This window comes from Hyperoodon ampullatus (assembly GCF_949752795.1).
Source record: "Hyperoodon ampullatus genome assembly, chromosome: 8".
NCBI lineage: Eukaryota > Metazoa > Chordata > Mammalia > Artiodactyla > Ziphiidae > Hyperoodon > Hyperoodon ampullatus.
Genome location: NC_136921.1, coordinates 9,832,486 through 9,844,641, shown reverse-complemented (window position 1 = coordinate 9,844,641; position 12,156 = coordinate 9,832,486). Strand labels below are relative to the sequence as shown.

The following is a 12,156-nucleotide window of genomic DNA, read 5'->3' as shown; positions in this document are numbered from 1 at the left end:
GACTCCAAAGAAAAGTAGTAGGCAAATTCAAAATTAAAGAAAACATATTTATACTGACTGTCTGCCAATACTCAAAACCCGAATGTAGGATACGTAATAGGGTCACATGTAAATTCCTACTGGAAATTTAAAATACCCTTTATAAAAACAATAAGCAATTACAGAAATGCAGTGCACCTGTGGCTTGATAGCCAGAAGGAAGAAAAAGACCTACAGTCATTAACTTCAAATACTACAATGAGATAAGATCACAGTAACACTACTGCCAAAAAAAGAGAACACCAGCTATTGAAGGATGGTGATTTTCACATCCTTGGAGGTGTATGAGGAGAAATGAACAGTAACTTATAAGGCAGGGTTTATATTTGGGGTTGGACTGTGGGAAGATGTACATGAGAGGAGGGGGGAATATAAAGGTGTGTGTCTGAATATCGGTATGTAAACTATATGCAAATCTGTGTGTCTGAATGTATGTGAGTGCATGTTCACACAATCACATTTTTCTGGGGAAGCGTTCAGAGCTTTCCATCAGATTCTTTTTATTAAAAAAAAAAAGTCTGAATGAATTCAAACTTCAGGCATTCGTTCCACAAGTATTATTTGCAGCAATCATATGCCAGACTGTGTGCTAGGCACTAAGGATATGGCCATGGCTAAGGAAAATGGATTCAGGGCACTTATTAACTGATGAGAAAGATACATTTAACCAGAAACTACAAATAAAGAGTGAACTGCTTATGAAAAAGAAAATACAGTGCTGCTGGAGCATACAGTCGGGAGATGTAACAATCTAGAAGGCAGGCTAGATCTTTAGGAGTAAGTGACATTTAAGTGGAACCTGAAAGAACAGTGAGACAAGCCAGATGCAAAGGGGTAGAACCAATCTACATCCCTCCATAAACTTCATCATGTATATGCTATATAAATATTTGGGGGTGGGAAATTCAACCTGACGGCATAGTTAATTCTACCAAAGTTTTTAAAAAAATCATTGGGAAAAAAAGACCGATTCTGGTATGCTTCCAAATCAGAGAGCACCTAAAAGCAAACAACAACAAAAACAGAATACCAAAAACAAAATACAGAATGCAAAATACAAGATAATCTAAGGCTAAAAATAAGAATACATACCAGGCATTTATGTGAGCACAGAAAACCTGATTTGTCAACCACAGTTATTATCTCTGGGAAATGGAGAGAGTTTGCCTTCTATTTCACATAAATGTGTAGTGCTGGATATTTTTTGAAAACTCACTGCTATTTGAACAGAGCTAATAAGAAACAGTGAAACCTTCTTCCCATTTGATTCAATACTATTACACTAGCATGTCTGTTACATTCTCAAGATGTAAAGAGAAATGAATCCAGCATAAGAAAAGGCGATCAAAAGAATGGAAAACAGATCATATGCATAAAGAACCAGGATTGTTTCTAAGACTGAAGATAAAGTATTACGTGAGGGGAAAACACCATCATTTTCTGCATCCTCACAAGACCAAAGTAACCTAATAGACCAAAAAGACCCATAAAGAGATTTCTGTTGATGAGAAGGAGCTTCTAATATCTTGGCAGGTTTAAAAAGAATAAAACACCCAAATGAGTGATACAGTTTCATCTTTGAGGTCTTCAAGAAAAGAATGGAAAAGTACCATGTCCCCTAGGCTGATTTTGACATTGAAATTCCTCAAATTAGAGGACTACACCAATTGCATTCTGAAGATTATTCCAAGCCTTGAAATATTCCATTATCTACACAGTGAAGTAAAAAAATAATCCCTTTTACAGCTGTTCTGATCTACTAACAGGATTCCTTGGGAAAGTGACCTCTGGCTTTTTCAAAGAATCTTTATGGGCAACTGTATGTTATCAGCATAAAAAGAAAAGTCAATGATTGCTTCTGGGCCATAAACACTCAAATCATTGAAACTTACTAAGTGTTCATCAACAGACAGTGAATCTCACACAATCTTTAACAAAAGATTTATGAAAGACACTCTATATGTATTAAAGCTGTAAGCATGCAAATCTTACATAAAAATAACAGTTTAATTTTTTTTCTATAGAGTATAACTATACTTCTACTGAAATAATGTTTAGACTAAAAGATTAACCATGAATTAACTATCATGAACGGCATTACCTTCTCTTCTGAAATAAACACTAAAAATATCAGGTAACTTCTGCATTAAGATCTCTGCCATCTGAAGTGCTCCAACTACTATCTTCAGGTCTTGGCTTGATAGCATGGAAGCAATATGACTAAAAAAAGAAAGCATTTGTATATAAAACATTTGTCTGAATTTGATAATTACTGCTGGCCATCCTACTTTAAATTTGAGAGCAAAATATTTTAAGTGTCAAACCAATCCACCAGAACAAGAATTTTTCTTAAATGCTCAACTTCTGCATTTAATTTATTCTTTATCAAAGGTGTTTGTGAATACAGAAAGACAACGAAGGGCTCAAAATACTCCAAATAAACTGTTTTGTGCATATTTTTTCTGTACTATTTCTTTAAAGATTTCTGAAGTTACTTGCAGAGACTTGGATTTCTAAAGCGTTTTCACCACTTTCATGAACACACCTTGAAACAGCATGATTTTTCAGGACATCCTTTAGAAGTTCGGCATCCGCGAAATAAATTATCCTAAGAATTGCTCTAAGGCACTTATGTCTGACTGCAGGTCCTGCTGAGGAACTATACACTTCATAAAGAACACCAAATAATGTCTTAATAAAAGACTTAGCCAGTTCCGGATCCTCTTTCATAAGCTGTGCTCGAGCATCATCCTTCTTTAACTCTGAATATCCACCTGTAATAAAAAAAACGTATAATCCTAAAGTTACAGATTTCAGAAACACGATAAAGTAAATAACATAAAGCATTCAAGCTGATGTAATTATCTGAAATGCTATAAAACCTTTTTGGTTATAAAGCAAATTAACTTATCTAATGCAATCAACTGGGGTCTATAAATGGCATTAAGACAAATTTTAGCCAGCTAAAAAACCACCGACCATTCTGGCCAGCTGAAAAGCACAAGGCACCACTACACTGTATCTCTTATTTTTACTAATATATGTTCCACAAAATATTGGAGATGTTTCAGTATTAGCCAGCTAAACCACTAGTAAGAAATAAACAGAGTTGAAAAACTGGACAGTGAGTATGTAGCAAGAAACTGGAAAAACAAGATGACCTGTCACTTTGATTAGAGGGAATAAGGTGCAGGGGAAAGGTAATGGATGAAAAGCGCTAGAACAGGGGTTGGCAAAGTATCGTCCAAAGGCCCAATCCACCCACCACCTATTTTTGTAAATAAATTTTATCGGAACACAACCACATATATTTGTTTACATATTGTATATGGCTGTTTGGGAGCTACAAGAGCAGTGCTGAATACAGAGACTGCATGACCTGCAAATATTTACTATCTGGTCCTTTTCAGAAACAGTATGCTGACCCTTGCACTCTAGCCTAGACCTGCAAAAGCAATGAACTAAATCCCTCAGGAAAGGAACAAATGACAGAAACCTGCAAAGAAAAAAAATCACGATCACCTATTCTTCATTAATTAAGAGAATTTTGGTGGGAAAGTATAAAATAAAAGGTTGGAAAGAACTAATATGATGGGGTGTGAGTGGATCCAAAGGTAAAACAGGGATAAAAGGATCGGATTTAAAAAACTGCATGGGCTGCAGAGAACAAACTGGCGGTTGCCAAAGGGGAGGGGGTGAGGGGAGAAAAGCAGTAAGTGAGGGAGATTAAGGGGAACAAACTTCCAGTTGCAGAATAAATGAGTCACGAGTAAGAAATGTACAGCATGGGGAATACAGTCACTTACTGTTGTATATAATACCTTTGGTGACAAGAGCGTAAGTAGACTTATCATGGTGATCTTTTAGAAACGTATAGAAGTACTGAATCACTATGTTGTGTAACAGGAGCTAACATAGTGTTGCAAGTTCATTATACTTCAAACCCAAACTCAAAGAGATCCGATTTGTGGTTACTGGGGTGGGAGTGGGGGTGGGGGGTGACGGGGGGTGGACTGGATGAAGGCAGTCAAAAGGTATAAGCTTTTCCAGTTACAAGGTAAATTAGTACTAGGGATGTAACGTACATGACAAATACAGTTAACACTGCGGATGTTATATATGAACGTTAAAGGGTTTCTTACCACACACAAAATTTTTTTTCTATTTCTTTAATTTCTATCTATGAGAAGGCTGGATGTTCACTCAACTTATGTGATAATCATTTCATGACATAAGTCAAGCCATTATGTTGTACACCTTAAACTTATACAGTGCTGTTTGTCAATTATCTCTCAATAAAACTGGAAGGTGGTGGTGGGGAAAGGGATGCACAGGACAATTCTGACTAGAGTCCAGGACACTGCAAATCACAGAAGTAGAAAAATCTTGGGGAAGATGCCAGTTAATATTGGCTCATTTGCCAATTAAAGCAACAACAAAAAATTAGTTACTACTATGCAACTGTCTTAAGTTTAATAATAACACTCCATAAAACAATTATTTGTTATTGCAAATACTACTCACAGACAATACAGTGCTACTTTTAACTCAAAAGATACTTACTACTGTTAGTATTGGCTAAGGGGTTAGGTTTTCTCTGAATGGCACGTGCTGTTCCCGTGTCCTCATTGATTTGCTGCATAGAATTAAAATCAATAGTATAAACTCGTCCCAGAGTGGACAAGCTTATCTCATCCTCACCGACCTGATGGGCTGCCTGAGAGCAAAGAGAGAGAAACCTTGAATATAAACATGGAGAAATTTATCAACTTAAGACACAGTGGGAACCCTCAATAAATGCTAACTTACATATTTGTTTCATCAGGTTTTAGATGGTAAAGTAACTGAATATACAAGTTTTAATAGTGTGGATGTGACAAAACTCATTCACTCAACAAACCGTTTTTAATTAAACACAAATATATGTTACAGGACCTATCAGGTCCCCTGAGACAAATACAGGTAAATTCCTGATGAAGGATCCAGTCATGTAGAATCACTGACATGAAGACGACACTATTTGTGTTAAAAAGGCCTTGAAGACATTGCTGACAGAAAAAAAAAATTGTTATCCATAAATCTTAGTATCTAATTCTTAGGTTAAAATGTTATTCACAGCATGGATTCCTAGCAGCCCTCCTCCTTTAAACAAAATGATCCTAGAAAATTATCCTTAGGAAACAAAAAAGACTTTACATTTAAATGATGCCCTAAGATCGAAAGGGACACAATTGGAACTAAAGAAAGTAATCCCCAGGGGTGGCAAGTATTACAAAGTATGTATCTCAAATGAGATAATATGATTAACATTGTTTGCTTGATTTTAGACAACCTAAAGAAATGATAAAATATTCATTCTTATGGAATTCCTTGGTTGAATGGAAGACAGGACTCTCAGGAAATATAAGACAGTTAACTAACAGTGAAAATACAATTATTGGGAAAATGCTAAGAAGAAAAATGTTTAGCGTTAGAGACCACGACCTACTTATAAACTAAGGCTAACAATGCACAAAGACCAGTCACCTTTAACTTCCTCATAACATAACAGCTAGCTCTGAATTTAGATACTTTCATAAGATCTTCCGATCTTGTAACATGTTTTTCACAAACTCATTTTTAGAAACTAACTAGGGGAAAGGACCTTAAAGAAAAAAAAGTCTATTTAAGTGTCATGTCCTAAAAAATTCTAATAACACAGGTTGAAATTAGAAAATATATTAATACTTAAAGTAACTTATATATGAAAACATTAGTAAATCATGCTTGACATCTCAAATAATGCAGTGACCCAACACTTCCTAAACTAGGATAAATATTTTCCTAACCTGAGAAATTTTTGAAATATTTCTGTGCAAACTTAATATGAAGAAGTATGGAAAAAAGAATAAAATCACACATAAAAACCTTCACAGAAAAATCACTAAAGATTTTAGTGTGCTTCTTTCCTTTGTCATTATTCCTCTTTTCTTTTGCCGAGTTCTCAAGAGTCAGTCACATAATTTTTTTGAACATTTTGTTTTCATTTATAGCATATCATATTTTAAGTCATTAAAGTTTATCCCATTAAGGTCTGGATTATATACAAACCTATGTATATTTCACAATTTACTTAATCATTCATCTAAAGCTAGATCTTTAGATTGTTTCCATATTTTTGCTCTTTAAAAATACTGAGAAGCAGCTACTTGTATGTAATCTTTGCTTTTGAGAGATTTCTTCTGGATAGGAGATAAAGGGACTTTTAGAAACATGTAGCCTAACTCCTCCCATGTTTCCTTTCAGAAATGAGGAAACTATGGAACAAAGATCTTAAATTACTTGCTCCAAGTCAATCAGGTAGTGAGCAGCAGAAGCAGGACTAGAACACCATGTTTTCTGACCTGAACAGAAATGAGGACCTTGTTCTCAGGAGACAAAATGAGAAAATCTTGAGTTAATTCAACATTGAGCACATTTAAGTACACACGTCCACCTCCCCACTCCAGCCCTAAACCCACTCTCCACCAAAATAAGACATATTTAAACGGTACGATGAAACTACTACCTCAATGATCCGGCTGTCAATCCTGTTATAGGGATGCCAAAGGCCCCGGTCATCACGCCACTGCCATATCGCACCATCTGTGTTCTGTGCATTTCCCTTCTTCAGCATGGTATCAACTGCAAAAATGCCTTCTTTTGGTAAACATGGCATAAGTTCACTGAAAACGAAAGGTGCAATTATTTTAATAAGTAGCTTCCTGAGCTGTCAGTAAATACCAGGTTTCTAAAGTAAAATACCCTCACATAAACCACAGTTATTATTGGCCCAATCTTTACCAGATCAGAGATGTCAGTTCATACAGTTCTTGAGGACTTCGTGGAACAAGATCAATCTGTTCCTGACAACTTCCATTGGAGGCACCACACAGGAGGAAGTGCAGTGTTTCTGCAATGTCTGTAAAACCAACAACAAAAAGCAAAACCCTATGAAACTACTTGTATTGCCATATTTAAAAGGCAATCACTGCCTAGGGGGGAAACAATTAGAAATATTTTCTTGTACAGCTATATACCACAGAAATAAAAGTGAAAAATCCAAATGAATTGTCATTAAAACCTTAAAGAAATTATAAAGATTTAAACAATTTCTTTCTGAGGACTTAAGTTTGAGTCCTAACCTTCCAGCAAGACACCTAATCACAAGTCCACTGCAGAGACTTCAGGGATCTTGTATTACTTTCTCTGAGGAGCACAGTGCTTTGCAAAAAAGTGTACTAAACATATTTTATCCTCGACTCAAGTATATTTGTATATTTGTCTTCAATTCAAATATACTGAAAACATGTGACCAATAGAATAAAACACAGCAGTTAAAAGCATCTGAAATTACCATATTGTGATCAGGAAAACCTTTACCTTAAATGACAGTAAGCATGCCAACTAAATTTAAAGATCATTAAAATATCCTCTAACACAAGCTTCCATCCCCAGAAGACATCATTTTATGGAAGAATTTGCATGAAAACTAGTTTAGTGTACTGACACTGACAGTGAGCGGAGGAAGCCCCCAGGCTCCAAAGGTTTTGGTCATTCTAACAGCTACAACCTAAAGACAGGTCTGTGTCTCTGTTGGTATCTATAAAATACTACACATATGCAAAATATACATAAACATTTCATTGAAATGTTCTGCCAGTAATCAGTAAGTTCTGTTGTCAAGGAAAGTATTCACCATTAATTTGGGCAGAGGGGTGTGGATAAATCTCTGACTCACTGAAATTTCACAAACAGTGATTAAAATTTTTAAAAAGTTCTTGAAAAAGTCATTTTGCCAACTTTCTTAAGAAATATGAATAGATGGCAATGGTACATTATTAACTTCTTCTTTTTTAAAGAGATCAGAGGATGACAACAAAATGGAAAGAACCAGAGAGGTTCGTGTTACCGAAGTAGAATGATTATGTGGCAAACTTCCTAAAGTATGCAGAAGAGGTGAAAACATTCATCATGCTAAAGAAAAAATTCCAAAATGTTAAAACAAACAAAAGTCAGACAGGAATTTCCCAAACCAGGATATAGGAAAATGCTGTGCCACACCACACGGTAACAAGAGATAAACCTGTGGGCAAACTTCAAGAAATGGGAAAATTCAAGGGGGCCCTAGGGATTTTAATAAGCAAAGTACATTATGACTACACAAAAAGAGTTAAACCTTTCCCAAGCTTATCTAGGCAGAGAGGACTTTGTTCATGGCATAAGCAAAACAGTGTTCTCTGGGATACTAAGTTCAGGAATGACTCAATGCTGTAAGAGGAATCTCTTTAATAAAGCACCTCAGCAACACTATTTTTCTACAAAATTCTGTGCCATGTGCTCAAATTCACAAGTAATGCGAAATATAAAACCGAGTCCCCCCCACCCCCCACCCCCAAAATCCTCTTATACCACTTAATATTCTGTTTGAAGTAGTGGGACAAAGACTGTTTTGTCAGTGAGTGCCATCACTGACTCCCAAGGTAACGCCCTCAGAGATTAGAATTATGGATATGAAATTAGCCACAATGATAGGTGCTTCATAAAAAAGTGATCAACGCTCTACCAGCAATAATCACAACATACGGATGTCTTCTGACATTAACTTGTGAAATCTAAGGTTTAAGAGAGTAATGGGCAATTGCAATAGCAGTGAGATAAAACTTGATACCCTGCACATGTAAGTTTGGGAAAAGCTTAGAAATATTAAAGTAGCAAAGATCAGAGACATTCATCTGTGTAAATAAGTTCCAACACTTTGAGGGAAGAAAGCATTCTGGGATCATAAACCGCTGGAAAATCTAATCTGGGAAAAAAGGACTACCTACAAGCAAAAGAGAAGCAGTTACTGGTAACATAAAACTCAGAATTCTCCTAATGAAGCATCATTACTTAATTGATATTGTACAGAAAGCAATGAATTTGGGTCTTTAGCCCTACACCAAGGGTAACATTTTAATATATTATATACTTTAAAAATTGTATGTAGGCAGCATTACTATATTGTCACAACACAAATTTATTACTTATTAACATTTTTCTTCCTTTACTATCCAGTGCCTGTGATATTAGCCATTTCTACTTGCTTATGTTGACTTTACTTATTAACAGAGATTAAACTCACACACACACACAAACTGTTTTTCCTGTATAAAACAGAATAATAAAATAGCACTTACTTTGCTTCATAAGTTGAACAGCTAAAGTTGGACAGTTGGAACACATCAAAGAAAACATGCGAACCACCATTATAAACATCCCAGAACTTAGAATTGGTGGAGTTACAACCAATAGTTGTTGAACATTTGTTAGCAGATCTTTGGAGGCAACCTGCTGGAGTAAATTCTTCACAAACACAAGAAAGAAAAAACTGTTACTTCGTGAGGCAGCAATTTAACAACTTCATGAAAATACCAACAAAGACTAAACGCTTACCTCCTCATGTTGAAAGTTGTCCACTAGACGTGCAAAACAAAGGCAAGTGCTTTCTACTGACTTTTTGTCCTTTTTAATAAAGGAAAATAAAGTTTGTTAATATAAAACATTTTCACTGTCGTACGTCACTCCCTTATCTTCTTCCTAACCCCAAATTCTTCAAGACTTGCTTAATTAGATATGAGCTTTGAAAATGCTGTGACCCTAATAAGCAAACAATCAGTAATGTCATGATTTCAAAGCAAAGGGAATCATACTGATAGACCCTCTCTCCTCCAAATACAGTGAAAGGGAACAACTTTTGTACTTCTATAATGTCAATACCTAAACAAAAACTATAATAAAGAAACAATAAACATCCTACCATTCTAAAAAGCCTTACAAGTAGAAATGCTTAAAACACGCATTCACTAAAAAGTTGTAAATAGTTAAGTATGTGTGTGAGCCAGAGGTTTACTGATAATAAGAAAAACTTGATATAGATTTGTTCTATCATTATGAAAACAATCTGAATACTATTAGACTGATCTTAATGAGAAAACATTTGGAATAACTCTCATAAGAACAGAAAGAACAATTTAAGGGCATATTTTGATAGACTTCAGTTTTTTCTAATTGATAAATGGGCTTCAGATGTAAAAACTAGGCTTAGGTGTGTAAAAATGAAAGTAATTCTGGTATTATAGAAGTCCTACACCTTTGCTGTCACGATTTAAGTCTAGAAAGAATGCTACAATAATAGGGCCCACTATTTAACTTCTCTGATTCTCGGGCCATACTTCCAAAATAAGGTGAACTCACACCTAACTAGAGAACATTTCTAGCCCCCATAAGGTAAAGGTTATCTCAGCCTGCTAAGTTTTTTAAAATAAATAAAAAATGAATGGCACTACTTGTGTCTTGATCATCTTAGAAGCAAAATCCTCCAGTGATTCAATAATCAATATTATTTTACTATCTTATGTAAACACCTTATTTAATATAGGTATACCTCATTTTATTGTGCTTCACTTAAGTGTACTTCACAGATACTGCATTTTTGACAAACTGAAGGTTTGTGGAAGCCCTGCACCCAGCAAGTCTGTTGGCGCTATTTGTCCAACAGCACTCCCTCACTTCCTGTCTCTGTATTACATTGTGGTAATTCTCCCAACATTTTAAACCTTCCCCCCCTCCACCAGCAAAAAGATTACGAGTCCCTGAAGGATCAAATGATGGTTAGCATTTTTTAACAATGAAGGATTCCTTAATTAAGGTATGTACATTGTTTTTTTTTTTAGACACAATGCTATTGCGCACTTAATAGACTACATCAGCGGTCCCCAACCTTTTTGGCACCAGGGACCAGTTTCATGGAAGACAATTTTTCCACAGATTTGGCAGGGGGGAGTGTTTCGGGATGATTCAAGCTTATTACACTTACTGTGCACTTTATTTCTTTCTATTATTATTACACTGTAATATATAATGAAATCATTATACAACTCACCATAATGCAGAATCAATGGGAGCCCTGAGCTTGTTTTCCTGCAACTATATGGTTCCATCTGGGGGTGATGGGACCGACTCAGCTCCACTTCAGGTCATCAGGCATTGAATTCTCATAAGGAGCTCATGATCTAGATCCCTCGCATGCGCAGTTCACAGTACAGTTCATGGTCCTATGAGAATCTAATGCCACCACTGATCTGACAGGAGGTGGAGCTCAGGCGGTACTGAGAGCGATGGGGAGCGGCTGTAAATACAGATGACGCTTCGCTCACTCGCCCGCTGCTCACCTCCTGCTGTGCAGCCCAGTTCCTAACAGGCCAGAGGCCACCGCTACCGGTCTGTCGCCTGGGGGTTGGGGCGACTATATTATAGTGTAAAAAGAACTTTCATACGCACTGGGAAACCAAAAACTTCTTGTGACTCGCTTTATTGTGATATTTCGCTTTACTACAGTTGTCAGAACTGAACCCACAGTATCTCCGAGGTATGCCTGTATATTTTATGTACCTAATTTTCCCCAAGAAGATTTTAAGCACACTTTGTAAAGGTGACTTAAAGTCAGATCTCTAAAAAGCTCTTTAGCAATAACAACACTTTGAAACATTACAAGAAAATTCAATTTCTCTAAAATCTCGAAGCTTAACTCACGAACTGTCCTCCACCAGGGGCTCTATAAGCTCTACTTCTCATACTGCAACACCAGGCCCACTGATTCCGTCTCCTAATTGCTCCTGTTCTTCTCCAACCCCAGACAGCTGCAGTCTGCATTTCTTATTTCATTTCTATCTGGCACATACATAGTCTCATCTCTCTTCTGATCTTAACCCATACCCTCCTAGTCTTGCCTCCCTAACCCAATACCTTTCAGGAAACGGTGATCTTTCTAAAAGGAAATTCTGATCATATTACACAGGAAACACTCAGTGTTTGCTGAAATGATAAATTTACCCCTAAAGTCAAAATGGTTAAAGATATCATAAACGAAGAAGTACTGTTCATTTGGGTAAATCCACTGAAATTTCATAAAATAACCTAATATACAGTACATGACTAGGTAACAGGAAAAACACAGATCAGAACATTTCCAAGTTACATATCCAGTTGGAAGATTTAAGGCCCTAGTTGAAATTAGCATTTAAAAAAAGTAATAAAAATGTTTTATGATACATAAAA

General features: G+C 36.1%; 1 protein-coding gene across 12 annotated transcripts in view; it reads right to left on the bottom strand.

The window, feature by feature from the left end:
* TRIP12 (thyroid hormone receptor interactor 12) overlaps positions 1–12,156 on the bottom strand; it is a gene marked incomplete at its 5' end in the record, with an annotated part of 106,235 nt that overhangs the window by 31,206 nt on the left and 62,873 nt on the right. For 6 of the 12 annotated variants that reach the window (XM_079710451.1, XM_079710453.1, XM_079710458.1 and 3 more), the window contains 7 exons: positions 2,141–2,259; positions 2,585–2,813; positions 4,603–4,756; positions 6,587–6,743; positions 6,862–6,979; positions 9,237–9,402; positions 9,493–9,561. In XM_079710451.1, coding sequence (XP_079566577.1) covers positions 2,141–2,259; positions 2,585–2,813; positions 4,603–4,756; positions 6,587–6,743; positions 6,862–6,979; positions 9,237–9,402; positions 9,493–9,561 — 1,012 coding nt within the window. Of the gene's footprint in view, positions 1–2,140; positions 2,260–2,584; positions 2,814–4,602; positions 4,757–6,583; positions 6,744–6,861; positions 6,980–9,236; positions 9,403–9,492; positions 9,562–12,156 lie in introns of all 12 variants that reach the window. The other 6 variants (XM_079710455.1, XM_079710448.1, XM_079710449.1 and 3 more) reach the window with 3 other exon arrangements.